At 42.9% G+C, this 26,261-nt stretch overlaps 1 protein-coding gene across 1 annotated transcript in view; it reads left to right on the top strand.

Moving 5' to 3' along the window:
• The window catches only part of MTPAP (mitochondrial poly(A) polymerase), a 361,093-nt gene that overhangs the window by 4,085 nt on the left and 330,747 nt on the right, over nt 1–26,261 (top strand). The window contains exon 2 of the mRNA XM_069648089.1: nt 25,263–25,435. Within this exon, the coding sequence (XP_069504190.1) occupies nt 25,263–25,435 (173 nt within the window). The remainder of the gene's footprint in view (nt 1–25,262; nt 25,436–26,261) is intronic.

Below are 26,261 nucleotides of genomic sequence, written 5' to 3'. Positions count from 1 at the left end.
ATAAGTTAAATGTTTGAAACCTCTTGTATTCCAAGAGGCCATGGATAACGTTTTTAACTTTTGGCTTAGCTAATTATCATTCATTCTCATCTCTCTCTCAGCAAATATTTGTTCATTTTCACTTGACGCGGCTATCCGTGGAATGCCACTTTGGCCTTTCTGGTACACATTTACCTTAGGTACAAACTGATTTCTGTGATTAGGGAATTGTTGTTGGTCCCGCAATACTGGATTTAACAAGATGAAGCCCAATTCATATAGATGATCTCTCGCTTCCCATACTGCGTTTTTAACAAAACATGACTTCATCCATATTTTGATCATAGATAGATCATTTCTATGCGGAAATTCAATTTGATCTATGTCGCTCGAACATATTCCTTCCAAAGCCTGTACTTCAGCAAATATGTTCATCACAGATTGCCTGTTCAAGTTGAAAGATTGATAGGGCTCGGGCCGGCACTGCATCATTAGACAATTTATGTTCGAGTCTCTCATTGATGTTCGATAGCCCACTTTAGATGTATAATTAACTTTTGACTGCAGGGGATTATTAGATTATCTCCCAATATTATTCATAGGTGTGTGTGTGCTTACTCCACAGTCATAACTCATGGGGGTGTCTTTCATATTCACTTGGGCACTAATTCTTTTTAAAGATTGCTCTATTTCTGTTTTCCATTCTAACATTTGTAAATCTTTATCCTGTCCTTGTTTATTAATCTCGTGGCTATCACCCATCTTGCCAAAACATACAACTTCATCATTCATTAGCTGTGACACAGACTTGGAAGAACTGCTCGGGCTATCATTTACTGAATTCATTAATGAACTTGCAGTTGTTTTGATTGCACCGCTAGTCACCTTATTAATTAGTTCTTTCACTGATTTACCATTGTCAATTTCCTTTTGTTGTTCAGATAACTGAATCAGACTATTCAGAGGTTCATAGTCTGCGGGGATGCGTGATATAATTAGTCCTTGACTCGCTTTTTGAGATATCACTTTTTTGTACTTTTTGGCGATAGCAGTACGTGCTACCGCAGCAGCTGATTTAGGTAGGGTTAAGGAACGAATGAACTGCTTGGTTCCTGTGATTTTAGGGTTAAAGACATGTTTTGTTTTTTCCGTGATAATTTTAGCAGTCACATTTGGTTTTCTTTTTTTAGAATCAAAGATGTTGTAGGTCGGGGTATTATCATTTTCAGAGACCCCAGCCCCAATCTGAACAATGTTATTTTCCTCCTGTAACGGAAGCTCATTCTTGCCCACTTCCAGATTTTTTATTTTGTCTTTCTTCTTTTTCGCACACACCTGTCCTCTTTTACACTCCTCCTGTGTATCATTAATGAGTTCTATTGGGAAGCTTTCCTGATCTTCGACAATTATAGCTTTGGTGGGGGACTTTTTCTTCAGTACTTCCATTATACCTTCACCTTTCTTCTTTTTGGCTTCCAATTGTGCTATATTTAATTGTCCCTGTGTGCAATCAATTAACAAAATTTCCTTTTTTTTCGAAATTATTTCTTCCGTACTCGAATCTGTATTGCTTGGCTTGCAGTTAGAACCCCTATTTTGACCCTCTCTACAGACACAGCTAGACTCATTGACAGTATTTTTTTGAAGCAGTTTCGTTATCAGGGCATATTGGTCACTTAATTTAGTGTCCAGTGTATCATACAGGCGTGTGAGCGAAAAAAGAGCAGCATTCATAGTCTGTAGTGAGGTTTCTAAACCTATTACAAAATTTCCCGGCATCGGTTGTGTTTTTTCAATTGGGACAGAATGGTTACGCCGTGGGGTTGGTTGTGCAAATGAGGACGACACAGATGAGATATTGTGTGTGGGTGAAAACATCATAGGTGAGTGATATAGATCTTGTTTATCTATACTATCGTCTAGATTCTGTTTCGAATCATTTAGCATTTTTAACTCAGATGAAGTGTGTCTACTTCTTTTAGGAGTAACTTCTATTCTCTCCTCATTCACATTCACTCTACTACTTTTATCTACAGAGACATACTGTTCTTTTTTATCACTACTCAGGACATTATTTATTGTTATTTGAGTACTCGGTAAACTTTTAGAGATTGCAGTTGGTACTTCCACAACCGCTTTATCTTGAAAATCAATTACATCACATATTCCAGCAGCAACTAGGGAATCCGGGAGAGATAATTGCATGCTCTGGCTAGATTCCATAATATCTACACCAATTGAATTCCGATCGCAAATAGCGGTTTCTTGCCTTTGGGTGTAAACAATCGCAGTGTTACTTTCGTCTTTACCCCCAAGGGCACAACATTTTCTAATATCAGATAGAGCCGAACAAGTTCTTATACTTGAGGCCGATTTACTTGCTCGCACTAGATTGATTGTTCTAGAAGACAATTCGGGCGTAGAAATAGCCCCACGTGCGCATGCGTTAATAGCTTCTTTCGGCGGCATCCCGGTTCGCAACGTCATGACCATTTCAAAATGCAATGATTTTAAGAAAACCCCTTGTCACACTTACTATCAAAAATACAATCTTGTTTCTGGCCCACCTTTATGTTGTAGTTTGAATTCAAATATATGACTACTTAAGTGTAGAGACGCCGTAAGGTTCACTCAACAAGAAATGCGGTGTGTTCATAGATGCATAAACAGCTAATCAGTCTAGCATTTACAATTATTTACGCACGATAAAGAGAAAAAGAAAAAGCAAAACCAGTACGTTAGCCCCCAGCCCCCAGCCCTCAGCCAGCAGACAGCCGACAGCACTTCTCAATGCACTTCCTCCAAATGCGCGCGCGCCAAATGCGCGCGGCCCGTTGTTTAAAAGGATTATGGGAGAAGGGGGCAGAGCTTACGCTCGTGGCTCTGCATTAAGTAAAATAAAAAAGATATCTTAAGTATTTTGGCACAATAATTAGTGTCCTTAGTATATTATACAAGTGTCTCTTTTCCTCGGTTTCCAGAGTATCTTTACCAATTCAAACTTTGTAAATCCGTGTTCACAACAAATCGGGCATTCGAACTCCTCAGCAGCCGACAGCACTTCTCAATGCACTTCCTCCAAATTCCTCCAAATAAAATCTCTTTATTGAAATATTGAACACCGTGAAAAACGTAAAGCAGAGCGTCCTGTCTGGTTCCTGTCGATTCTCTCTGCTTTAATTCTTAACAGAGGACAGCAACTAACATTGGGAAGTGCAGGTGTGTGTGTGTATATATACACATACACAGCGCTGGGTTTCGTAAATGTGCTAATTGTAAGATGTGTAATTTTGTATCTAAAAAAAACTTTTATCAGCTGCAATGGTTTGAAATGTTGATGCAAACACAAAATAACATGCACCACGAAGTTTGTAGTGTATGTAATTACATGTGCACGTGGGCTATATTATATTGGCTCAACCATAGGAGCCCTTAAATTGCGTATATTGCAACACTATAGATTTAACCAATCCCCTGATGGGACATTTCATTGAAAAACACAAAGGTAATGTAAAGAAAATGTCATTTTTGGGGCTTGCTCATATCCCACTACATAAGAGACTGGGTAATCGGGAACTCAAACTGCGACAGCAATATGTAAATTTGATACTTTGAGGCCTTTGGGACTGAACATCGACCCTGAAATGTTTGTGTTCCTACAATAATCCTGTTTTGTGATGATGCATTTGCACTCTAATGTTTGCGCTTCTATAATTTGTCAAAGAACATGTCAGACCTTGTGATGATGCACTTGCACTTTATTACAATGTATAGGCTATGTTAATGGACAAACTGCTGCTATATATGCATTATGCACTTTTTCGCTTACAATCTACTTTGCACTTTATTTGACATTTTCTGTCAGATTATGATGGACCTAGATTTATGCAGAATATTAATATCTGCCTTTTATAATTTTTAAAAAAAGGCAGATATTAATATTCTATTATTAGAATATTATTAATATTCTAATATTAATTTTTTAAAAAAGGAGTAGGTTCCTTTAAGATGCTTTGTAACCAGAGGAAGATCATGTGATGATATTTTAAAGGGAGATGTGCTGCGCTTAACCCTGGCTTTTTCTAAAGCACTCCGAGCCATGGGGTGAAATGGTTTGTTGTTTCATTATGTAGGATGAAACCGAACTATTTAATGAATTTTGCGCACACAAACACATGATTTATTTTAAATATGGTGAGAGGTCGTAGGATCCGGCATTCGGTAGGCAGCTTCTCCCTTGTGCCTCATAAATCCATCCGACACTGAATTGAGCAGTGGAGGGGATAGTATCGACTTTGATCTATTGTAATATGAAATCATTCATTGATGGCTGCTGTTTCGCATGAGCAGCAACTCGCGATCATGTGATTGGAAAATACGAGAGCTAAGGGGAGGAGCCTATACCGATGCCGGTTCTCTTCCTGTTTGAATAAAATGAAGGTGTTTTCACATATATGGAGCGAAAAAAAGCCTGAAGGAGCTTGGAATACAAGCGGAACGCGTGGCGGTTTCCACCCTGGTCGGGTGAGTGTTTTATAAACTGTATGCCAGTAAGGGAGACTTGGCAGAGATGCCTACCCTTTTTAAGCCATCAGGCAGTGTTGGTTGCACAAGATTTTTTGTAATTGAATAAAATGCTTTTTTGAGAAAGTGGGTTGGTCGTGTGTGCAGGGATTTTGTGTTTTTTTTTTTTTTTTGAAGTGCTTAAACACGTGTTTTTTGTGTATGGAAATGGAAAATAAGTTGGTGGGGGATCTCACAAGGGCTGGGGTTGGAGTTTGGGAAGGGGGCAGTGGTCCGGAGGCGGGGTTTTAGAGGGGGAGGAGCCGGCAGTTGACCTCTGATCAAAGGAAATGTACAAAATAATAGTTTAAAACGGAAATCAAACATTCGGGCATAAAAGGAATGAATGGCCATGTGCAACTGTTGGCCACTTTTGTATTGGTGCCCGAGACAATTTTATGCCCCAGTCCGACCGTGGCAGACAGTATGCAGACGCATAACATTTGCCCGCAGCATCACTCACAAACCACACTTTTACTCCGTGCACGAACTAAGACAAGACAAATTACACAGGGTCACTGGAGCCAGCACACGTTAAAATCCGGCCTCCAAATAAATAATTGATATATGTTGAAGCTGGTTTCATTACATTGTAATTCAAGTACCTTGCAGAAGAAATCTAATGTGAAAACACAGCTGTTGCTGCCCAAGTAAATGGTTTTTCTGTCACCTGCTCTTAGGGAACACCATCCAGTGGCATAGCAGATAGGGAAGGCCCAAGGCTCTGCCATAGGAACGGCACAACTGCATCTAGCTAACAGCAAGGAATGTCCTGCCATAGAGAAGAACTGCAAGGTGCTTGGACAGTGGTGGTAGAAAATGGCCACTTGATTACACAGCTCCAGACCATCAGTGGACATGAACCCTTTCCCCATATATTCCATATCCTGAATCTGAAATGCTTGTCCGGAACATGCCAAATGTTCCTTTGAGCAGCTCGGAGTGCAGTACAAAAACTAAGAAATTCCTTAGCAAAGCACAGAGCACGCAAAGTACTTACCATGGCAGACGCACCTAAGCCCTGGTCAGCACATGAATAAGCAACTTCCTGATGCCGCAGACCGTGCGACCATTCGGCTGCCCTGGACCGTGTATTCAGGATCAGGATGGATCGGCTGGGTGACACCTGACTCAACATGCTGACACGTGCTCCTCTGGCCCCCACCCCACCGCAAGTTCCCCCCCCCCCACACCCCTACCCGTGGGGTGGGTTGGGATTGGTGAAGATAGCTGCAGAGCATTTAGAAGTTGGAGGGGGCATACACTTGTGACCTCCTCACTCTGCAAGGAAAGACACAATGATGCCCTGGAGCACTGAGTTTGCTACATTGTTCCGAGTGATTAAGGGAACAAACTCCTGAGGTACCCCATTTGAAGACACTCCTCTCGCCTGCAAAGGAGTGCATACACGCAGTGTCTCATTGTGGTGGAACACAGCAGACAATGGTAATCGGTTTGTACAGCAAAATTAGGAAAATCCTAATCTAAGTGATCCCCCACTCCACCCCGGAGGCCTGAAAACAGGGGTTTATCTGTCGAGCATGTAAAATGGGCAGAAACTGAGGTGCAGGCGTAAGTGCTCACGGCTGTGCATTGTAATGCCAGCCCATTACTTCTGTTGATGTTCTGGTTGCTTAAAACTCTGCATAGATAAAGATTTGAAAATACTATGTGAGCCTTGTGGATGGATCTGAGACCAATCCAGTGATCTGCAGAGCCGGTCAATGCCATCTCCTTGCAAGATCAACTCCAAGCAGATATCCAAACTTTGCACTACCCGTGGAGATTGCACCATCCACTCACTTAGGTCAAGGCCTTTAGAGAACCACTTGCACACGGCGATGGAAAACAGCAGTCAGGCGTCGAAATGTTAAGCACATGCTGTATAAAACAATGGCTTGTTAAATGAGAAATCGCTTATAAATTGCCCCACTTGAAAGGCTGTCAACACAAAGAATGAGGGGTGCAGGGCGTGTGACTCCAGAGCATCTTGCATGCTGCATTCGGAATATGCATTCCTTTGTTTTCATATTCCAAAGGCATTGCAGCCAGTCGCAGATTGCAGAGCAGTGCTCACGGCACAGCAGGCTGGTTAATCTGTTGTCTGCAGCTTTCTGTGTGGGCCCCTTACTGCGCCCACCCTCTGAGCTATTTAGCTCTGTGCCCGGGCCAAGAAACGGGGCGGAGTACAGGACACATTAAATCGCAGGCTCTGCAAGGAGCTGCTCCGGCTTTTTTGAATTTTTTGATTATTTTCTTTTTTTTAACTAACCCCGCGCAGAGCATGGGCCTGGGGACTGCCTCTGGCCGGATCTCGAGATCCTTGGGTGAGGCGTGAGGTGCGTCACATTGTTTAGATGCGCTCGCCATCTTGGATCCGCCACAGCGTAGTGGCGAACAGAGGCAAAATGCAATTTTGGGGAGTGTGTTGGTGTGCAGAAGTGTTTGGGGAGGGTTGGGGAGTAAGAGATGGGTCAAATACTGTATTTGTTTAGGTGGCAGGTGCCCCTGATGTGTTCGCCCTGTCCGCGGATATAATCAATGCACTACTGGCTATTTCACTTTAGTATGATGTTGGTTTTGGGTTGTTAGTAGAGGATTGATTGTAATTAATATCCCCTATAAGCAGCCCACATACCACAGTCAAAATGTTTGGTATTTATAGGTGTGTTATGCTGCGGTGGTTGTGGCCAGGGCCTAGAGTCTTGGGTGCATGGCCGATGGCCGTAGGCCAGGCACCCAAGACTGTACTCCCTGGACGCAACCACCGCAGCATAACACACCAATAGAATCAAACACCCATCAAATATCCAGAACACAAAAGTTTCTGTACTGTTTTATTTGTAGAGTTTGTATCTGAAGTTTTGGCTAGGCTATGCAGTTAAAATTATAGAGTTTGTAATGGGACTGTGTTATAAGATAACTTTGGAAGTAAATATTTTGGATTGTGGTGTATGACTGTGTACATTTTCTTTGAGATTTAATGGTAAACTACTTTGCCACGAATGGCTTTCACTAATTTAGAGGGAGGTAATTTTGCTTTTTTGTTGAAGGCGTACTGACAGCGCGGCGGCGAACAGAGGCAAAATGCAATTTTGAGGAGTGTGTTGGTGTGCAGAAGTGCTTGGGGAGTAAGAGATGGGTCAAATACTGTATTTGTTTAGGTGGCAGGTGCCCCTGATGTGTTCGCCATGTCCACGGTCATAGCGGCTGTCCGCGGATATAATCAATGTACTACTGGCTATTTCACTTTAGCATGATGTTGGTTTTGGGTTGTTAGTAGAGGATTGATTGTAATTAATATCCCCTCTAAGGAACCCACTTGCCATAGTCAAAATGTTTGGTATTATAGGTGTTTTATGCAACACACACACATGCTTTGGTACTTCAGCGGAGGTACTTTTAATTTAGCATTTCTTTTTAGAATGTGTTTAATAGAAGGTTGCTATTTGTACAGTAGTTTGTGGTAAAGCTGATGCATTTTGCAAGTGGCTTTCACTTCCAAAATATTTTCTCTGGATATGCTCTATTTCTTCGAGTAGTTGTTTGACTGTACCATGTAGAAGATTATTTAAATTGACTGGTGCTAAAGCTGGACTTTTAACATAGTAGAGTTTATGGACCAGATTTTTTATAGTTGTATGATATGTTGATATAATTTTGATATGGTGGAAGGTGGTTTTGCAAATAGGTCCTGAAATGCAGGATAATGAATGTGCTTGTAGTCCTGTGTTTGTGTACTGGACAGGTATCCATATTCTGTAGTAGTTTTGTTTTGATTTTGTCTTTGCTTTTTACATAGTGATTGAGGAAGTGCGTAAAGATTTGAAAGATTTTTTGGCAATGTTACACATTGATGTGCACCGCCATTTGTAGACTGGATGTTTTGGTTTATTAGAATGGAGAGGTGATACTGCCTTTTTTGTGGATATTTTTTGTGAGCTGAGTTTCTTCTTTCATAATGGTGTTATGTTGTTCATACCCTCGTCCAGTGCTATGTATGGCAATTGGGTTTGTTTGCATTTGTTTATATGCTGCTTCATGAAAATACGGTTCTGTGGTTGTGATGTGACTCCATTCACCTCCACATATTTTTAAGGAGTTATTTTTGTTGATATTCAGTTTGAGAAGTGTTTTGTTGTAATTTAGTAGTTAGTTTTGTTAGTGGTTTCATTCTGTTTAAAATAAATAACTTCCTTTTCAGAAGGATTGCACTGTTTATGAGAGGTTTTAGGATTACTTTTCTATGGTAGGTTTTAGGGGTTGTCCATGACTACTCTCCTGTTTTTATAAGTTTCTGAAGGAGTCTGTGGTGGAAGTTTTTGTAAAATATTTTTATTGGTATAGTTGCTACTATATCAAGATTTATAGGTGCAGGGTTAGTAGTAGTGGTAAGTGAAGTCTGAAGTCTTGTTAATCACTTTTTGTTTTACATTTTGATAGAGGAGGGAAAGTTTCTGTTGTGGAACCTTGTTTTGTTATGACTGTATTGGCTGTTCTGTTTGAACTTTTTGTACAAAATCTGGTAGAGATGGATGATTATTTTGGACACTTTTATTTTAATTTGCTCTAATTCTGGGCGGCATTGTCGACAAATATGATGGCTCTGCAAAAACCCTCCGTGGATTCCTGGATTCTTGTTTGGTCCACTTTACCTTTAAACCTTATTATTTTTCTACCCCCAGGGCTAAGGTGGGCTTTATTATTTCACACCTTTCCGGGAACGCATTAGCCTTGGCCACACCATTAGTTAATTCCGGAGATGCCCTTTTGGATGATTATGACGGATTCATTCAAGCACTTAAAACCATGTTTGGCTGCCCAGAACAGGTCTTTAGTGCTCAAGAACGTTTACTCGATTTCCAGCAAGGCTCTCAAGGACATGCTCACTTATGTGACTCGATTCAAGCAACTGGCTAAAGAAGCGGGTTGGCCTTCTGAAGCTTGCTTCACTCTCTTTCGAAGAGGGCTAAATGAAGATATCAAGTATGAATTAGCCAGGGTGGCACGTCCAAGTTCTTATCAGGGACTTATGGATCTTGTTCTACAGATTGATTAGAACCCCTTAGAGACCTCCTCGAAATCCGAAGATCCTTCTGTCCCCACAAACGAACCCAAACCCATGCAACTAGGGGCCTTCGTGGACCCATATCTCCCCAAGAAAGGTTGCGAAGGATCCATACTGGCTTATGCATGCACTGTGCCTCGGACAAGCATTTAGTCTGGAAATGTCCAATAGCCCCTCCGCGGCATTCGGGAAACGCCAGCTCCCGATCCTAGATGGAGCTCAGTTTCGGGAGAGAGATGTAGGCTCCACATCTATACCATCCTTGAACTCTCCTGGCCAAAACTCTCTGGTAATTTTACAGGCCTTTCTATCACCATCCAAGAAGGAAACCTACCCCATTTTGGCATTAGTGGACTGTGGGGCTATGGGAATATTCATAGATCTAGAATGGGTCCTTAAACATCATATTCCTTATGAATCCCGGACAATCCTGCAACCCGTAGAAGCAATTGATTGCAGGCCTCCTTCTTCTGGACCTATAACCTTTCAGACCAAGGAAATTGAGCTTGCAATAAACCATCATCGAGAGAAGATAAACTTTGACATCATAAAATCTGCCCATTACCCAATGGTATTGGGAATGCCCTGGCTACAAAAACACAATCCATTCATCAATTGGACAGCAGGTTCCTTGTTCCTAGGTTCGGAATTTTGCATGTCTCATTGTCTACTCCTGGATCCTTCTCCAACACCATCAGAAGAACGTTCAACAACCCAGCAAGGTCCTCTCACGGTCTCCAACATCGTCCAGGTTCCTAAAGCCTACCAGGAGTACAGCGATGTGTTCTCTTCTGCTATCGTTCAAGCCTTACCACCCTATAGGCCAGAAGACTGTGCTATCGAAACTGAACATTCAGCTGTGATTCCCTTTGGAAGGATGTTTATTCTGTCTGAACCTGAGAAAAGGGCTCTTCGTGAATACCTAGATACTAACCTAGAAAACTGAACCATACGCCCATCCAAATCTCCAGCCGGAGCTTCACTATTTTTTGTTCCTAAGAAAGGTACCAAAGAGCTCAGACCTTGCCTTGATTATCGAGGTCTAAATCGGTGCACTCTTAAGGATCATTATCCGTTACCCCTGATCTCAGACATCCTGGAAGCCGTAAGAGGAGCCGTAATATTCACCAAATTGGATCTCAGGGGTGCCTACCATCTGATCCGTATTAGGGAAGGAGACGAATGGAAGACAGCCTTCAGAACACCCTTTGGTCACTATGAATACTTGGTCATGCCCTTTGGACTCGCTAACGCTCTGACAATCTTCCAACGCTTTATGGATCGGGTGTTTTCGGATATGCTGTTTCTCTTCGTAATCGTCTACCTGGACAATATTCTGGTATTCTCTAAGGACCCTCTCAAGCATGAAGGACATGTTAAGGCAGTACTACAACGACTACGTGAGCACAAGCTTCTAGCAAAACCCAAGAAGTGCCTTTTTCATGTTTCCACCGTCCACTATCTAGGATTTAGCCCAGACGGCATAGGAATGGATCAATCTAAGGTTAAAGCCATACTATCCTGGCCAACTCCGACCACTGTAAAACAGATCCAGTCTTTCCTGGGCGTAGCTAATTTCTATCGAACGTTCATACAATCCTTCTCCGAGATTGTTCACCCGATAATTGCCTTGTTGAAGAAAGATACTCCCTTTCATTGGACATCTGCCCAGCAGAAGGCTTTCCAACGCTTGAAAACAGAGTTTACACAAGCCCCCATCCTGGCTAAAACTGATATAAATCGACCCTTCCTAGTGGAAACAGACGCCTCTAACTATGCCATCGGAGCAGTTCTGAAGCAGGAACTCGATGACGGACTGGAACACCCTATTGCCTATCTTTCACAGACATTGATCCCCAGTGAAACTTTAGAAAAGGAACTGCTAGCCATCCGACAAGCCTTCACCGAGTGGCGTCATTTACTTCTAGGAGCTAAACATCCTGTCCAGGTTCGCACAGACCATCGAAATCTCCAAGTATTACAGGCCCTGGAATGCAGAAACAGCCGTCAGGCCCGTTGGGCCGCCTTCTTTGCCCAATACCAGTTCCAGATTCACCATGTTCCTGGAACACAAAATATAATCGCTGACGCCCTGTCTCGGCGTCCTGACTATGAACCTCCTGAAGACCGAACATTTCCTAAGATGTTTCCCCATACAATATTTGTAGCTCAGGCAACCAGTCTCCTCGATGAAGTCCGCGTGCAAACTCAATCCTCTGATTTCTGGAAGGACATCTCGGCCAAGAACCAGTGGAATTTGAAGACTAAGCATGGATACCTGTTCAAAGATAATGCCTTGGTTATTCCAACACAAAAACTACAACAAAGGATAATAAACCTCTGTCACGATACCCTTTACTCCGGACATTGTGGTATTACCAATACCCTCCGACTAATACAAAGGCAATTTTGGTGGCCCGGAATGAAAGTTGACGTACAACTGTACGTTCAGGCATGCTTGTTCTGTAATCGGAACAAACACGACAACAAAAGACCGGCGGGTCTACTACAGCAACCTCCACTACCAACAAGGCCTTGGGAATTCATAGCAACAGACTTCATTGTGGAATTACCGCCTTCCAGGGGATACACAACCATCATGGTCACCATTGACTTGTTTACTCATATGGCTCATTTTACACCCCTGTATAAATTGCCATCCTCGTCAGAACTTGCTGGAATTTTCCTAGAACACATATTCCGACTACATGGACTCCCTTCCAAGATCATATCGGACAGAGGGCCTCAATACATTTCTCAGTTCTGTAAACACCTTTGCCGGATACTAGGAATTCAACGTGCCCTCTCCTCAGGCTACCATCCCCCAAACCAATGGAGCTACTGAGCGAGTAAACCAAACCCTGGAACAATATCTTCGTTGCTTCTCTACCAAGGTCCTGGACGATTGGTCCCTTTTTAATACCAATGGCTGAATTAGCTTATAACAACTCGGTTCACTCAGCCGTTAAGACCAGCCCTTTTTTCTGTAGCCATGGATTCCACCCTTCGGTTCTACCTACTGTCCTTCCACATCCTACACCAGTTCCAACAGTCGACTCCTGGATTGACAACACTCATTAATGTACAAAGAGAAGCCAAAGAACAATTGGAGAAGGCCAGGACCCAGACCAAGCTGTATGCGTACTCCAAAAGAAGGCCGAGCCCTTCCTACTCAATAGGGGATAAAGTATGGCTATCCTCGAAGCTGCTGCCATGGCATCTGCGACCAAGTAAATTGGCTCCCTGGTATTATGGGCCATTCCCTATAAAGGAAATCATCAATCCAGTGCCCTTTCGACTCAAATTACCAGACTCCTGGAAGAAAATCCACCCAGTCTTTCATACATCCTTAATGAAGCCCTACGTCCAGACCTCTCGAACTAACCTCCGGCCTAATCCAGTACTCATCAATGACCAACTGGAGTATGAGGTCTTGTGATTCCAGATATAGACGTGGCCAACTCCACTACCTGGTGGAATGGAAGGGATATCCCCCCAGTGAACGCACTTGGGAACCTATCTCAAACTTAAATACCCCCAGGTTACTCAGAAGGTTCCATCTCATACACCCGGGCAAACCTGGCGGGATGGGTTTTCTGAGGAGGCATGCTGTCATGAACCATCGAACTCGCCCCTTCTGGGCCTCCTGGTCCCTGACACGTCGGTGTCTATACTCCATAGTACTACCAACATGGCGGCAAGCCCAGAACGCCGCTCACCAGTCTTTGCGTTCTACACAGCGTGCTCTATAAAAAGACCACTCCCCCGCGGCACCGCGCGTCTCAACGCTGCTGCTAGCTGTGTCCGGACGTGTGCTCCGTACTCTTCCTCGTACTATTCTGTTGTTTCCTGGTTCCAGGTATCCCTTCTTCCAATCTACCTTTCCTCCCTCTTATCCAGCCTTCCCGGAATCCTTGCACCGCCTCCGCGTGCTTCTTATCCTCTTCTTGATTCTCCTGGAGTTTTCCCTTGATCCTGGGCATCGAAGCTGAACAAACACTGGAAGCCGAGGACGGCCGCGCGGCTTGTAAAAGACCCGAACCATACGAAAGAAGACTCCTCCTAAAGAAGTCATCAGGTAACGAAAACAGGTGAGAAAGGGGGAAAACTGTGACCGCATATGCACTTTCCTTTGTCTATGTGCATTTTGTATATTTTATTTAGAATCTGTTAGTTGAATATGTTTTACAAATAAGTATAATAGTAAATGTATAGAGCACACTTGTGTTTTTAATGTTATGTTATTGGATGGTAAGAGGTGGAAGAAATAATCATATGCATATTTTGTTATTTTTACAGGGTAAATGGCAGAGATTGTACAGAGAAGTATGCATTTGTGAAGGTGTGGGAAATAAAGGAGTAGGATTTCATATAGAAGCAGTGGTGTTGTTTGAGCTGGGAGTCTTGGTAATTACATTGTCTGTGTGTCTGCTTGAAAGAACATGAATGTACTCATCCTGGCTGCATGTAATTTTAAAACCCACTGTACAGTCTTTTTTAAATAATTATACTGTTATTTCTCCCATCTTTTAATATGAAAAGCAATTTTTTTAGATGGCTCTGTGAGTAAACAAACATTTGGAGCGTAGACAGGTTTGCAACTGATACTTCATTATACCAGATGGGATAAATGAAGTAAGGTCATTTTACACTTTATACAGAGTAAGTGGAAGTTACTGTTTATATGTATTCTTAGAAGAGCTGTACATGTACTCTGTTGAAAATATTCATGCCTGTAGTCTGTGTTCATGCATGTGGATGTGCATGAATCTGCAAGTAGAAATATTGGCCCGTTTTATAGTTGTTGCTGTAGGTCTGTTGCAGTGATAGCTGAACTGTGCTGCGAGTGATCAATGGTAGATATGTTTGTGCATGGTTTGGAGTGCTATGCTAAATGTAAGAATGTGTCAAAAAATGTGGATGTTAAAGGAATGGAGCTGGTGTGGAGCAATATGCCTGGTTTTAATGTGCAGGGAACTGGTCAAGTTTGTGGAGATATGGGCAGGGTAAACATTGCACATGTAGTTGTTTTTTACTGTGGTGCTTTGTATTTGGGGTATGTCAGTGCCCCTAATTTGTTGGCAGCTTTGGAATATTTGGTTCAGGCAGTAATGAAAATAATTCCAAATGTCAGGGTTATTTTTGCTGGTTTAGTACCTAGGGCAATATGGGACAATAGTTTTTGTTTTTTGTGCTCAGCAGGTGGAAAGAAGATGATGTAGGGTGCGGTTTATTGAGGTAGGTGGCAGAGCTTCTCATTCTCTGTTTTACAGTAATGTTGGTATCATTATATTTGACCCATCTACAATTCTTTTCTATATATGCAGGGTAGTGATGTGCATTGGTTGTGGGTGCTGCGTGGTAGAATATACCTAATGGTGTGAAGTTTTTTTTTACGAAGTTATAGTTTACTATTTGTAAATCCAGTTAGCTTGCAGTTCTTTTTGGTACCATTTGCATTCTAACATGAAAGTATTACTATTATGTATTTATTAAGTGTCTGTATTCGTAAGGTGGTAAAGACGCCCCCACCGTTCATTTCACTAGTGACCGAAAGTGGGATAGTACAAACACATGTGTGCAAATTATAGGTCATTAATATATAAGTGCAGTCATTGGGGTCAGGGTCGGTGGCTTTGGCGGAGAGGGTTGTAGCAGGGTTTGTTCGGACATTCTCATACGACCACGTTTTGTCAGGGTACGAGACTTGCTCCTTTCAAATTCTTTTACTTTAGTTGCCGTGTGAAGAGGAGATGCAATGAGGTGACAGGGGGTGTGGCCTGACTATGGGAGTTGCTAGCAGAGTGCGAAGTTCTCCAAAGGAACAAAATAAATCTGTACAAATGTTGTCCGCATTGGTGAATGGTAGCAAACAATTTGTGTTTCAAAAATATTTGTAATGCCACTGTGGTGTAGCGCTATTGGTTCCCATTCTGAGTGAAGGTCAGCGCCATTGAATTTTAGTTTCCTAGCTGAGCAAACCCACGCATGGTACACAGTATAAGGTTCAATTGTTTTTTGTCCTTGAAACAAAGGGAGGATTGCGAACGGAATGCATGAAGGGAGGGATGTAAGACTTTCAAATATGATAATGTTGACCATTCAAAAATTGGACAAAGGAAAATGTAATTTCATTTTACGAAAAATTTGTTGATGTGAACGGTGTGTGTGTTTTACGCCGTTAGAATGGAAATGCCGAATATTATGTAAGTTTTACATTGGATGATTTTATACACGAACTAGTCAAATTATCATTAAGTGACATTTTTGGTGGGGTAAATTGTATTTTTTGTTGTGTGTGGTATATTGCAATGACGCGCAATTACAGCTTGTGTGTGTTTTGTTGTGGGCAGATGGGCAGTGCAGCATAGGTGTAGTTCAGTAGTGGGTTCCCCCCAGGTTCACAAACGTGTAATTGAACGCTAATATTTAATTAAAATTTTGTGTATGTGTTGCCCTTGGTTTTATTTAGCTCTCTGATTGCAGCGTCAGCTTTAGCATCCCATTTCGAGCTGACCATACGCCGTAGCAGTAACTTGTACAGCAAACTGAAGAGTTCTTTACTCATTGTTTTGTTTGAGTTATCATTGTTTGATGTCTGTGTTTATCAATAGTTGTAAAAGGGGCCCAAATTAATGGTTAAAATGATAAACTGTAATAAGATCGGTTACTGAGACACATTCCTGTTATCTTTTTTAAACGGCTACATCTTGACTTTCTGCGATTGTCATGGATTACAGATACCAACTGATGGTTTTTTTAACCGTCAGCTACAGATTAACGTCAGTGGGTGGATTACAGTGACGCTTTTTTGGGATGATCGACACGGGCCCATATGCCCGTACGCCATACTAGCGATAAGGAGCAACTTGTTATTGTTTATGGTGGCATAGCGTGAAGATCATGGCAAAGTCTTGCGATTCACAGTGCGTCCAATGCGTTCTTATATCAAGAAGGAACACCGCGTGATGCACGATAAACATTTGTGGATCGAGAACGAAGAAAACAATTACCCTATTTGCTTGCATATGTAAGTCGCCAGATGTTCTCGGAGCGTTTATTGTGAAATAAAAGTAGTTTATAAATTGTACAGTTGCTATTTCCTTTAAAAGTATGGTTTCATATTCAAAATTGGGACGCGCTGTGTTGTGAGATGTGTGTTGATATTCCGGGTTCTGCGTCAAGTAACGTTATGACGTAGGTGGTGATTGGGTGCGTTTTTACTACGCTGTTTAGTAATGTTCTGGAGATAGGTGGAGCATATCACTAGGTTTGGTGATGGTAGCCTCGGGGGCGGGGCATATGAATTAGTGCCGCCAGGGTAGTCCACCTTGGGCGATGCAGGAACGGATAAGATTATCACAAGATGGCCGCGCCCTGCTGCCTGACTTCGCATGGGTTTTTTGCCGCTGATTTAAAAAAAAAAAAAAACTCATCGAATTTTTTGAGGGGGTTAAAAAAATATATAAATTGGGGTTGTTTGTACAGATATATTAAAAATATTAAAATAATTGCAGGGGATGCGGGAATTGGGGGTGTAACCCCCCGCCCCCCCAAAAAATGATTTTAAAAAAAAAAAAAAAAATCTGCGGTCGGTAAAAAACCCTGCGATGAAACTGCAGGCGATGAAATCACATGAACCATTTTAATAGATCCATTTTTTCTTCATTCGTTGCAGATGATTTTCTAAGGTCTGTTTCTGTATTATTTTTAATGTCTGTATGGTGTGTTTAAAAAAAAAAAAAATACAATTTGGAAAGTACACATAAAGTAATGGGTAATAAGACATCCCGAGTCTCCCCACAGCGTTTTAGTCCTATGCCACAGGCGTCTCTGGGTGTCTGAAGGTTTAGCATAGGAGTATATACAGGGAAAGTGAAGTAAGCAAAAAAGCAGCAGTAGTACCAAGTGTTCATAACGCAACTGATTATCTTTATGCAGAGAAATGATTGCTCTGTTTCAAAGCTGCTACTTCCCCTATGTATGATGTGACTGGACCCTAAGGAAGGTAGTGTGAGTACAATGTATACAAATATGAGCATATGCAGGGAAAGTACAGTAATAAAAAAAACAGAACTATCGAAGTGCTGATGACCCTACATATTATCTTCATGCACAGAAAGGTTTGCTGCCAGCCCGTTTCTTCCTCTCAGGGGTGCACAACTGATTTTGACAGAGGGCCGAAAGTACCTTACATGAAGGCTATAGTGGGCCGAAAAGTAAATGTAGGCGGGGCGTGGCAGGAGGCTTTTTCAACCCCATATTTGTATTCGACACATGGAAAAAGAATGTTTTTGAGGGGTAACTATTTTTATTTGCATTTCAAACTTACATTTTGTACTGCACATTTTCCATTGTTATAATTTATTTCTATTTAGTCATTGTATATTGTCTCTTTAATTAAATTATATATATTTTATTGACCCTTGATTGGACATTCCGTTATTTTGGACTGCTACACTTTGCTGTTTGGGTTGCCCAAGAGGAGTATGGCCTTGGTTGAGTCAGGCTTCCTCAAAAAGCAAAGGATGTACATCTCCTAACTGTGCCTGTTTTAGCTTTGCAACACTATGCCCCATGGCTCCCACCCCCAACCAAACACTATGCCCCATGGCCCCCTCACCACCCCCAACCAAACACTGTGCCCCATGGCCCTCTCACCACCCTCAAACAAACACTGTGCCCCATGGCCCCCTCACTACCCCCAACCAAACACTATGCCCCATGGCTCCCTCAACCCCCAACCAAACACTATGCCCCATGGCCCCCTCACCCCCAACCAAACACTATGCCCCATGGCTCCCTCACCCCTAACCAAACACTATGCCCCATGGCTCCCTCACCCCTAACCAAACACTATGCCCCATGGCTCCCTCAACCCCCAACCAAACACTATGCCCCATGGCTCCCTCAACCCCCAACCAAACACTGTGCCCCATGGCCCCCTCACCCCCAACCAAACACTATGCCCCATGGCCCCCACCCCGCAAGTAAACACTATGCCCCATGTCCCTCACCCCCAACCAAACACTATGCCCCATGGCCCCCTCACCCCCCACTAAACACTATGCCCCATGGCCCCCTCACCCCCCACTAAACACTATGCCCCATGGCTCCCTCAACCCCCAACCAAACACTATGCCCCATGGCCCCCTCGCCCCCAACCAAACACTATGCCCCATGGCCCCCACCCCGCAAGCAAACACTATGCCCCATGTCCCTCACCCCCAACCAAACTCTATGCCCCATGGCCCCTACCCCTCAAGCAAACACTATGCCCATACACACACACAGCACACAAACTCTCAAGCATGCACCCATACAGACCCAAACCCCCCACCCCCAACTCAGCACACACACACTCTGAAGCATGCACCCATACGGACCAGAACCCCCCCCACCCCCCAAATCATACAAACTAGCAAGCATGCACACATACAGACCCTGCATCTCAACATACACCGCACTTACACTCCAAAACAAACATTCATGCACACCCGACACCCCCCCCCCCGCATCTCAACATAAACAAACGTTCATGCACACCCGACACCCCCCCACCCCCGCATCTCAACATACACAACACAAACATACAGCAAAACAGACCCGACACACAAACACAAACGGACCACTTACCGGAGACGTGCTGGAAGGCAGGTAAGCTGGAACGCTGGCGAGGTAACTGGAATCGTACTACGGCTGGCGTGGTCCAAGGCTGAAATGCCTTCCGGCATCAAGCCTTATGGACCACGCCAGCTGTAGTCCTGGCACTCCATTGGTGCAGCACACGCGCACTACGTGGCTTGTAGGAGCGACGTGGTGGATGTGTGCTGAGCCAATGAGGGCCAGTGTTTTGTCCGGCCCGGAAGACAACAAAGACTTTCCTAATGGTGGGCGGCCGATGCTGCTTGCCAGCCGCCCTCCATTAGGAAAGTCTTTGTGGCTCGCGGGCCGGACAAAATGGCATGGTGGGCCGCAACTGGCCCGCGGGCCGTATGTTGTGCACCCATGCTCTATGTATATGTTTCATATGATGTGACTGGACCCTAAGGGAATTACTGTAAGAACATACTTGAAGGATAAGTCTACAAATATAGTACCTTTTTGAATTTTTAGTTCCTGACTGTTACTGGAGAAATTCATGTGGCCTAGATATGTCAGTAAAGGAAAAAAGAGGGAGCCAGACATGTGATGTCATCAGTGATGTCATCAATGACATTTGTGATGTCATCTTTGATGTCCTGGGTGTTAGTCTTAGCAGTGCACGGTGGTGGCGCAAGTTCTGGTTGCTTAGCTTACCATAACTTGAGAATTTCAGGGGTTTTTCGGTTTTACTTCGAACCATAACATCCCTTTAACAAAGTTATTTTCACTGAATATATATAATATATGCTATGTGCATGCACAGGCCTGTAGTGATGACAGGAGCCTTTGGTAGGTTAAACATTTATTCCGTCCCTGCAGCGAACTGCTGCTTCCCGGGCGCTCTATTGCGCATGCTCGAACATCGCACATGCTCATGGCCCATCCGACGGAGCTCCGAGGCTCTGTTATCTGTGTCCTTACCAGGACACTGCAGGTCCGTGGATAACATTGGCGGATATGGTTTTGGTGAGGGCCGGGCTTGGGGCTAAGTTTAGGGCCGTCTTGGATGCTGTGCAATAAAGGGGCGTTGCCTAAAGGAGGGGCAGGTGGCTTGGGAAAGAGCTATCGTTCCCAAATAATGTATCATAGGTCCCAGCAAACATTTTTTGGGGGTTGCTCAGCGTTGTAATAGGTGGTCTTGTCCACTAACTGTAAATAAAACTTTCTCTGGATCAGTTTCTAAATTGGTGTCTGTAAATAAATGTTTTCTTGGGAAGCAGAGTGCCTTTGTGGGCCCTCTTCCAGCATGGCAGTGCGGGCTGGTGTGGTCTGTGGTGGACTGCACTCTGCTCTGTGGAAGGAGTGTTGTATTGCCAGACCAGAGGTCTTTCTTACATTCCTGATGGTGGCAAGTGTGGTCTGTGGAGGACGTGGGGTCTGAACCACTGGACTCCTACACAATGAAAGCTAGTAAGTGCTGTGTATCCACAGATTACTTTTTTTTCTCTTTATATTCCATTTTGTCGTTTTTGCTCTACTGGCAATCGGATCTCAACACTTTTAATTCAACATATCTCTTATGTTTATCCTTCCCATATCAATGGCAATCTACTAATCCTCCTCTTTTCCTCCTATGGCACCTCTAACTACCTCCATGTACAATCTTCGTAGCAACAGTACTGCTGGGACCAAGGTGTCGGGTCCTATGAGCCACCTGAGGTTTGCGGACAGTTACCCCCCCTAACCTCCCATTCTGCTGCTGCTGTTCTCTCTCAAAAGAAAAACGGATTAAGATCAGAGATTTGCCATACTGTTGAAATTAAGGATGGTGTACTTCATCAAATTTGACAACCGTTCTATTGGAACAGCTGCAGTACAGGAGGAGCATGCCGATTTGGTTATTCGAGATGAGTAATTGATGCGTTTGTGTTGCGACTTGGTGACGAGTCTTGCTTTGTAAATAATCCATCTTTGACGGGAGACCATGACCAAACATCAGTTCTTGCAAGTAACCAGGTCACTCCTCCACCTATTCCTCATGCCTCCCTTCCCACGCTGCCTATTCCTAGAGATTATCTCACACCTCGAAATCTTCAAATGCGTAGATATTCAACCATTTTACCAAACTTGGATATGCTTGGTCCATGGTCAGTATCTGCTTTGCACCTAGTTCTAGAATCAATCTTGAGGTTATATGACAATATTAAGGACATAGTACCGACCTAAACGTTAAACTCCTGTTGCAACCTCTTTTTAAGCCCTTTGATAGTATTTCTTTTGGGGTAGAATTGGACAGTTTTGATGGTGCTCTACAGTTTGACGCAAATAGTACTTCCGTCCTGTTGGAATGGCACTCTAGACTTATCGGGTGTCCGGTCCTATTTGCGACTCCAGCTGATGATGACCATATGCCTATGGAGGTAGCGGTTGATGTATGTTTTAGAACAAGAACACCACCAAGAGCCTAAAATTCATACGACCAGGAGACCAAGCGGAAAAGGGTATAACATAAAACTCCCAAGAATTGACCATCTACGAACAACAATAAAAACAGATCTTCTCATAAATTCTTTCGCTCCCTCCCGAGTGTTGGAGAAATGATTGCACAGGTTTCGCCTGTTATGGGTTTGTTTGGCCCAGTTGACTTCTCAGTTTTTGAGATCAGCCCAGCCTGACCTAAGAACAAAAAGTCAAACATTTTTGCAGATAATGCCAAACAGAAAAAGATCACAACTGTTTTACTCCCAGAATAGTGATTCATCCTTGAGAGCGAATAATGAGGAACTGGTAGAAAATTCTTCTCCTTCTTCCCTATTAGCCCTGTCTGAACTTGGGCCGACTAATCTGACGACTGTTACCCCAAAGAAGACAAATTATTTTTTGTTCCTACTGATTTTGGTGGGCAAAGAGCCACCACAGACATCTCGTCCCAGCCCAAGTTGCAACGCTTGACATTGGGCTAATCTGGTCCTTTTGACTAAATAATTATTGGGCAGGAGAAAAGCATACCAGTCAGCGGGGAGATACAGTTGAATAGGGCTAAACTATTGTTTTTATTTGCCAGGATCCCTGCCTTTTGCCTGTTGCATAGTGGTGATATAGAGCTGGTTGTAATTCTGGATTGTGAGTTTTCAAACCAGACTCCATAACGCAAATGGACAAAGTGCAAGGCAAAATCCAGCGTTGGTATCGTCAAAATAAAGCATGGACAGTATAGAAGCATAGAATTCTTGGCACTCTCGACATGCTTATCAAAACCAACAATTTATATATTCAACATTCGTCATAACTGGCATCATGCTATAATCTTAGTTAACAAAGCCTAAGGGGATTGGCTAAAAATGGTGATTACATATATATTCTATTACCTTTGTAATTGGGTAACACTTGTTTTATGGCTCCTCCTGAGACCACCTCTCAATTGATAACAGTAAAAGACATCTCTACACTATGTAATTGGCTGGCACCTTGCTTCATCAGCGGCGTAACATAGGGATTCAGAAGAGGAACACGCACATAAGAAAGAGATGGAAGGAGAAGGAACAAGAATGTATAATGTCTACTAAGTAACTGCCTGATGAGGTCTCACTCATTTTTAAAATGTTTTTCAAAAGGTCAAAACCCTTTTTTACGATGTTTAATGTAAAGTTTGTAATAAAAATAAATCATTTTAATATAAAAAAAATTAGGGATTCTGATAGGTTGGCTTCTTACTAACCAACCTTAGACAACTGACATGTCGTCAAGATATGAGCCAGAAAGGAGTAGGGGAGGAAAGAAGATGCCATCCCTCATTTCTAGGCCATGAGCCATAGTGATCTTTGGCCTTGTGCGACATCTCGTGTCTCAGGATATGTGTAGGGCAGGTGTCCTATCGGCAAGGCATAAAATAAGCGGTATTGCATCGCAATTTGCAATGCAATATTGCTGTTTTGTTGTATATTTAATCAATCATGTCGCACCAACTGCGATATTTCTATACTAATCTCATTAAAAATAATTGTGCCCAAACTCTGCCTCTCAGTCTGTGCACAGCGTGCACGGCAGGCGAGGCAGAAGCACCCGGACTGGGCTAAAAAAATTGTATCAATGTTATGAGCCCAGCCCGGATGCAGCGTCATCACGTGAGAGGAGGATCTCAGCCCCCCTCTCATACTCTCAGCTCAGACTTTTTCGAGGTAAGGTGGATGGAGTGCTTTGGTGGGGGAGCCAGGCCCTTTTGCAGCAAATATGTGTTTCATGGTGCTGGTTGTTAGCAAGTGGCTGAGAATAATATTTCTCCCGCCCATTCGGGCCGGAGAAATATTATTGCCAGTCACTTTCTAACACCCAGTACCCGCAGTAATAATGCAGCCTGCTGCAGAAGGCTTTTCAAAAGGACTTCTGCGAATTGGCATTATCACTTCTGGTCCTGGTGTTAGCAAGTGGCTGAGAATAATATTTCTCCCGGGCTTTCGGGCGGGAGAAATTTTATTGCCAGTTACTCTAACACCCAGCACCCGCAGCAAACAGGTTCGGACTGGGGCATACAATTCTCGGGCACCAACAAAAAAGTGCTGCACAGTTGCAAATGGGAATTGATTCCTTTTGTGACGCTGTTTGAATAATCCAATGGGGAGGTTTCTGATAAAATGTGAGGCAAATTGTACATTTAGAGAATATTTATTCAGCAACACTGATCAAAACTATTAGCCACAATATAGTCCAGTAACTCATCAAACTATCAAACCGGCCCACATTGGCAAAAAAGGTGGGCCACTAATTTGACCAAAAAAAACGGGCCCACACAAGCATTTTGTGTTTTAGGTTAAGCCTTGGGCCTTTTGCCCTATATTCTAGTCCTAGCCTGCAGGGGTGCATGGAGATTAGCTGCCAAATTTATCCCGAGGCAGACAGCCAGAGCCAGTAGGAAGCTTTACACTGGCCATAACTTTAATGTGAGCACTGCAAAGCGCATATTAAAAGCCCCAGAATGAAAATTGTGACTTTTTTGATTTGCTTTACGGACTGGAAACATGGGGGCAGTTGCTGGGCACTAGGTATAGGAGCGCAGTGGAATATATTGGTGCCTGATCGTGTGCAGAGTTTACCATATGGCCAATACAAGAAATACTTGAAGGAATTGCTTTCTTCACAAAGTAATGAGCAACTCTTCGTTGACTTGGCCACGAAGAAGCATGTGACATTGTAGAATATGTAATGGAGAGGGAGGTCAAAGTTTTGTGGGAAATAACTTGGTATGGGACTACATAGGGCTGAAGTTCAACACAGTCAAAACCAAGGAGATTGTGGGGGTTTGGACAAAACTACCAGAGAATGATCGACACTGTCGTCTATGTGGGGACTTTAATCTGGAAACTGTGCAACATCATCTTATGTATTGTGGGTCGCTTGAGGAACTGCAAAGGAAAACATTACTGGCGTTGGGGTAACTGAGTTGTAGTCGATGGATATGTTATGGGTTGGATTTATGAGTGGTGATTGGGAATCGTGTATTGTTTATTTTATTTTGGCGAAAAACCATGACTATTTTGTCTTGAATAAGTGATGGAATGAGGACATTTTTGATCTTATCTGGTTCTGATTTTTATGTGTAATGTTTCGCAGAAATAGTTTAATGCTGTGATGTATTCAAAAGTGCTGCTGCCAACTATATATAATGCATAAATAAAAAATAAGATTTGCAAGAAGGAAAAAACAGGAAATGGGCCTTTTGTTGTTATGCACTTTGTCTATGGAACAAGTTGCCAACATAGATGAGACCACCTTCATTCTATTCTTAAGGAAGATCTGACGACCATACTCGTCAAAGAAAATCTTGCCAATTGCTGAACGCTCAACTCATCTGTATTTCTTTCTGTCAGGAGTCTCTGCCCTCCACCCCACCGTCTTCTTACCTCTGCTACCCATACCCAACTTTTAACCCTGTGCATGTTTACTTTGTACAGCCCTCTGTTGCCTGCTAGGTTTGTGCTTTATAAATTCCATACACCCTCCCGCCCTCCTTTGAGTACTTATTCTGTCGTTTTGGTTTGGATGGCAATCTCACATAAATGTTCTTTTACAGGTTCGGAAAGTGCAAGGTTGTGGACAACTTTCACTGAAATGCAAGAAGAAAGACAGCAACAGGCAAAACATACTGTTTTAATCAGCTGTCCTCCCAAGATTAACGAGAAGAAACTCCTTAAATATTTATCTCAACATGGGAAAATCAACACCCACTTCTTTTATGAAAGTTATGTAAGTATTAATAGAGCAGCTGCATCTCAGCAACATGTTCAAATGATTTTATGTGTTTTTAATCGTGGCTATTTTCACTGATGTTATTTTAACTGGTGTTTTCACCCCTGCCACTTTTAGCATTTCTTTTTTTCTTCTTTGTTTGAGTGGCTTGCCCCCTCAAACACAACGCCTATATGTTTTTCTTTAAAAATCACTAAAAACGGCCATGGTTAAAATCGCTGCGGTGAACATTTCTGTGATAAAAAAAAATGGCAACCGGTTCAAATATTTCAAACATTCTGAGAAAGAAAAAAGTAAGTATTGTTTGTCCTCTAGTTTTTCCACGCCTGCGTGTATGATTTTATGTTTGGCCAGGTAAAGGTTACAGAATTTTGTAATGGCTTTTATAGAAGCAGCCTTTCTGAAAGCCTAAAACAATTGAACTTTGATCCTCTTTTGATATTATGAATTTGCCCAACAAGCCTTGAGTGTGGATAATTTTGCTCTTATTCATTTTGTAAGCAATTGCTCCTAGACCTCAAACAAATCACAAAACAAAACCCACTTCGGCAAGTGGGCAGAAATGTAAACTCTTTTCTTAAACTGACGTGATTTCAGCCCACTTGGGAAATTTACCAAAAATGCAGTTTCGAAAAACAGTCCAGGCATGGATTACCACGGCTATTGGCTCACACAGTTAAATGACCTACCTTGTCGAGTTACTCCTCTGAGCACTCTAACCATTTTGAGTCTGCAGACTAAAGAGCATGGGCCTAGCTGCCTGTTTTGGATTTTTCTTTGTAGCCCAACTTGGCTTCCTTGGAATACTCCGATACCATGTAGC

Source organism: Ambystoma mexicanum, chromosome 2q (assembly GCF_040938575.1).
Source record: "Ambystoma mexicanum isolate Mex_15411 chromosome 2q, UKY_AmexF1_1, whole genome shotgun sequence".
Lineage (NCBI taxonomy): Eukaryota > Metazoa > Chordata > Amphibia > Caudata > Ambystomatidae > Ambystoma > Ambystoma mexicanum.
This window is presented reverse-complemented; position numbering and strand designations above follow the sequence as displayed.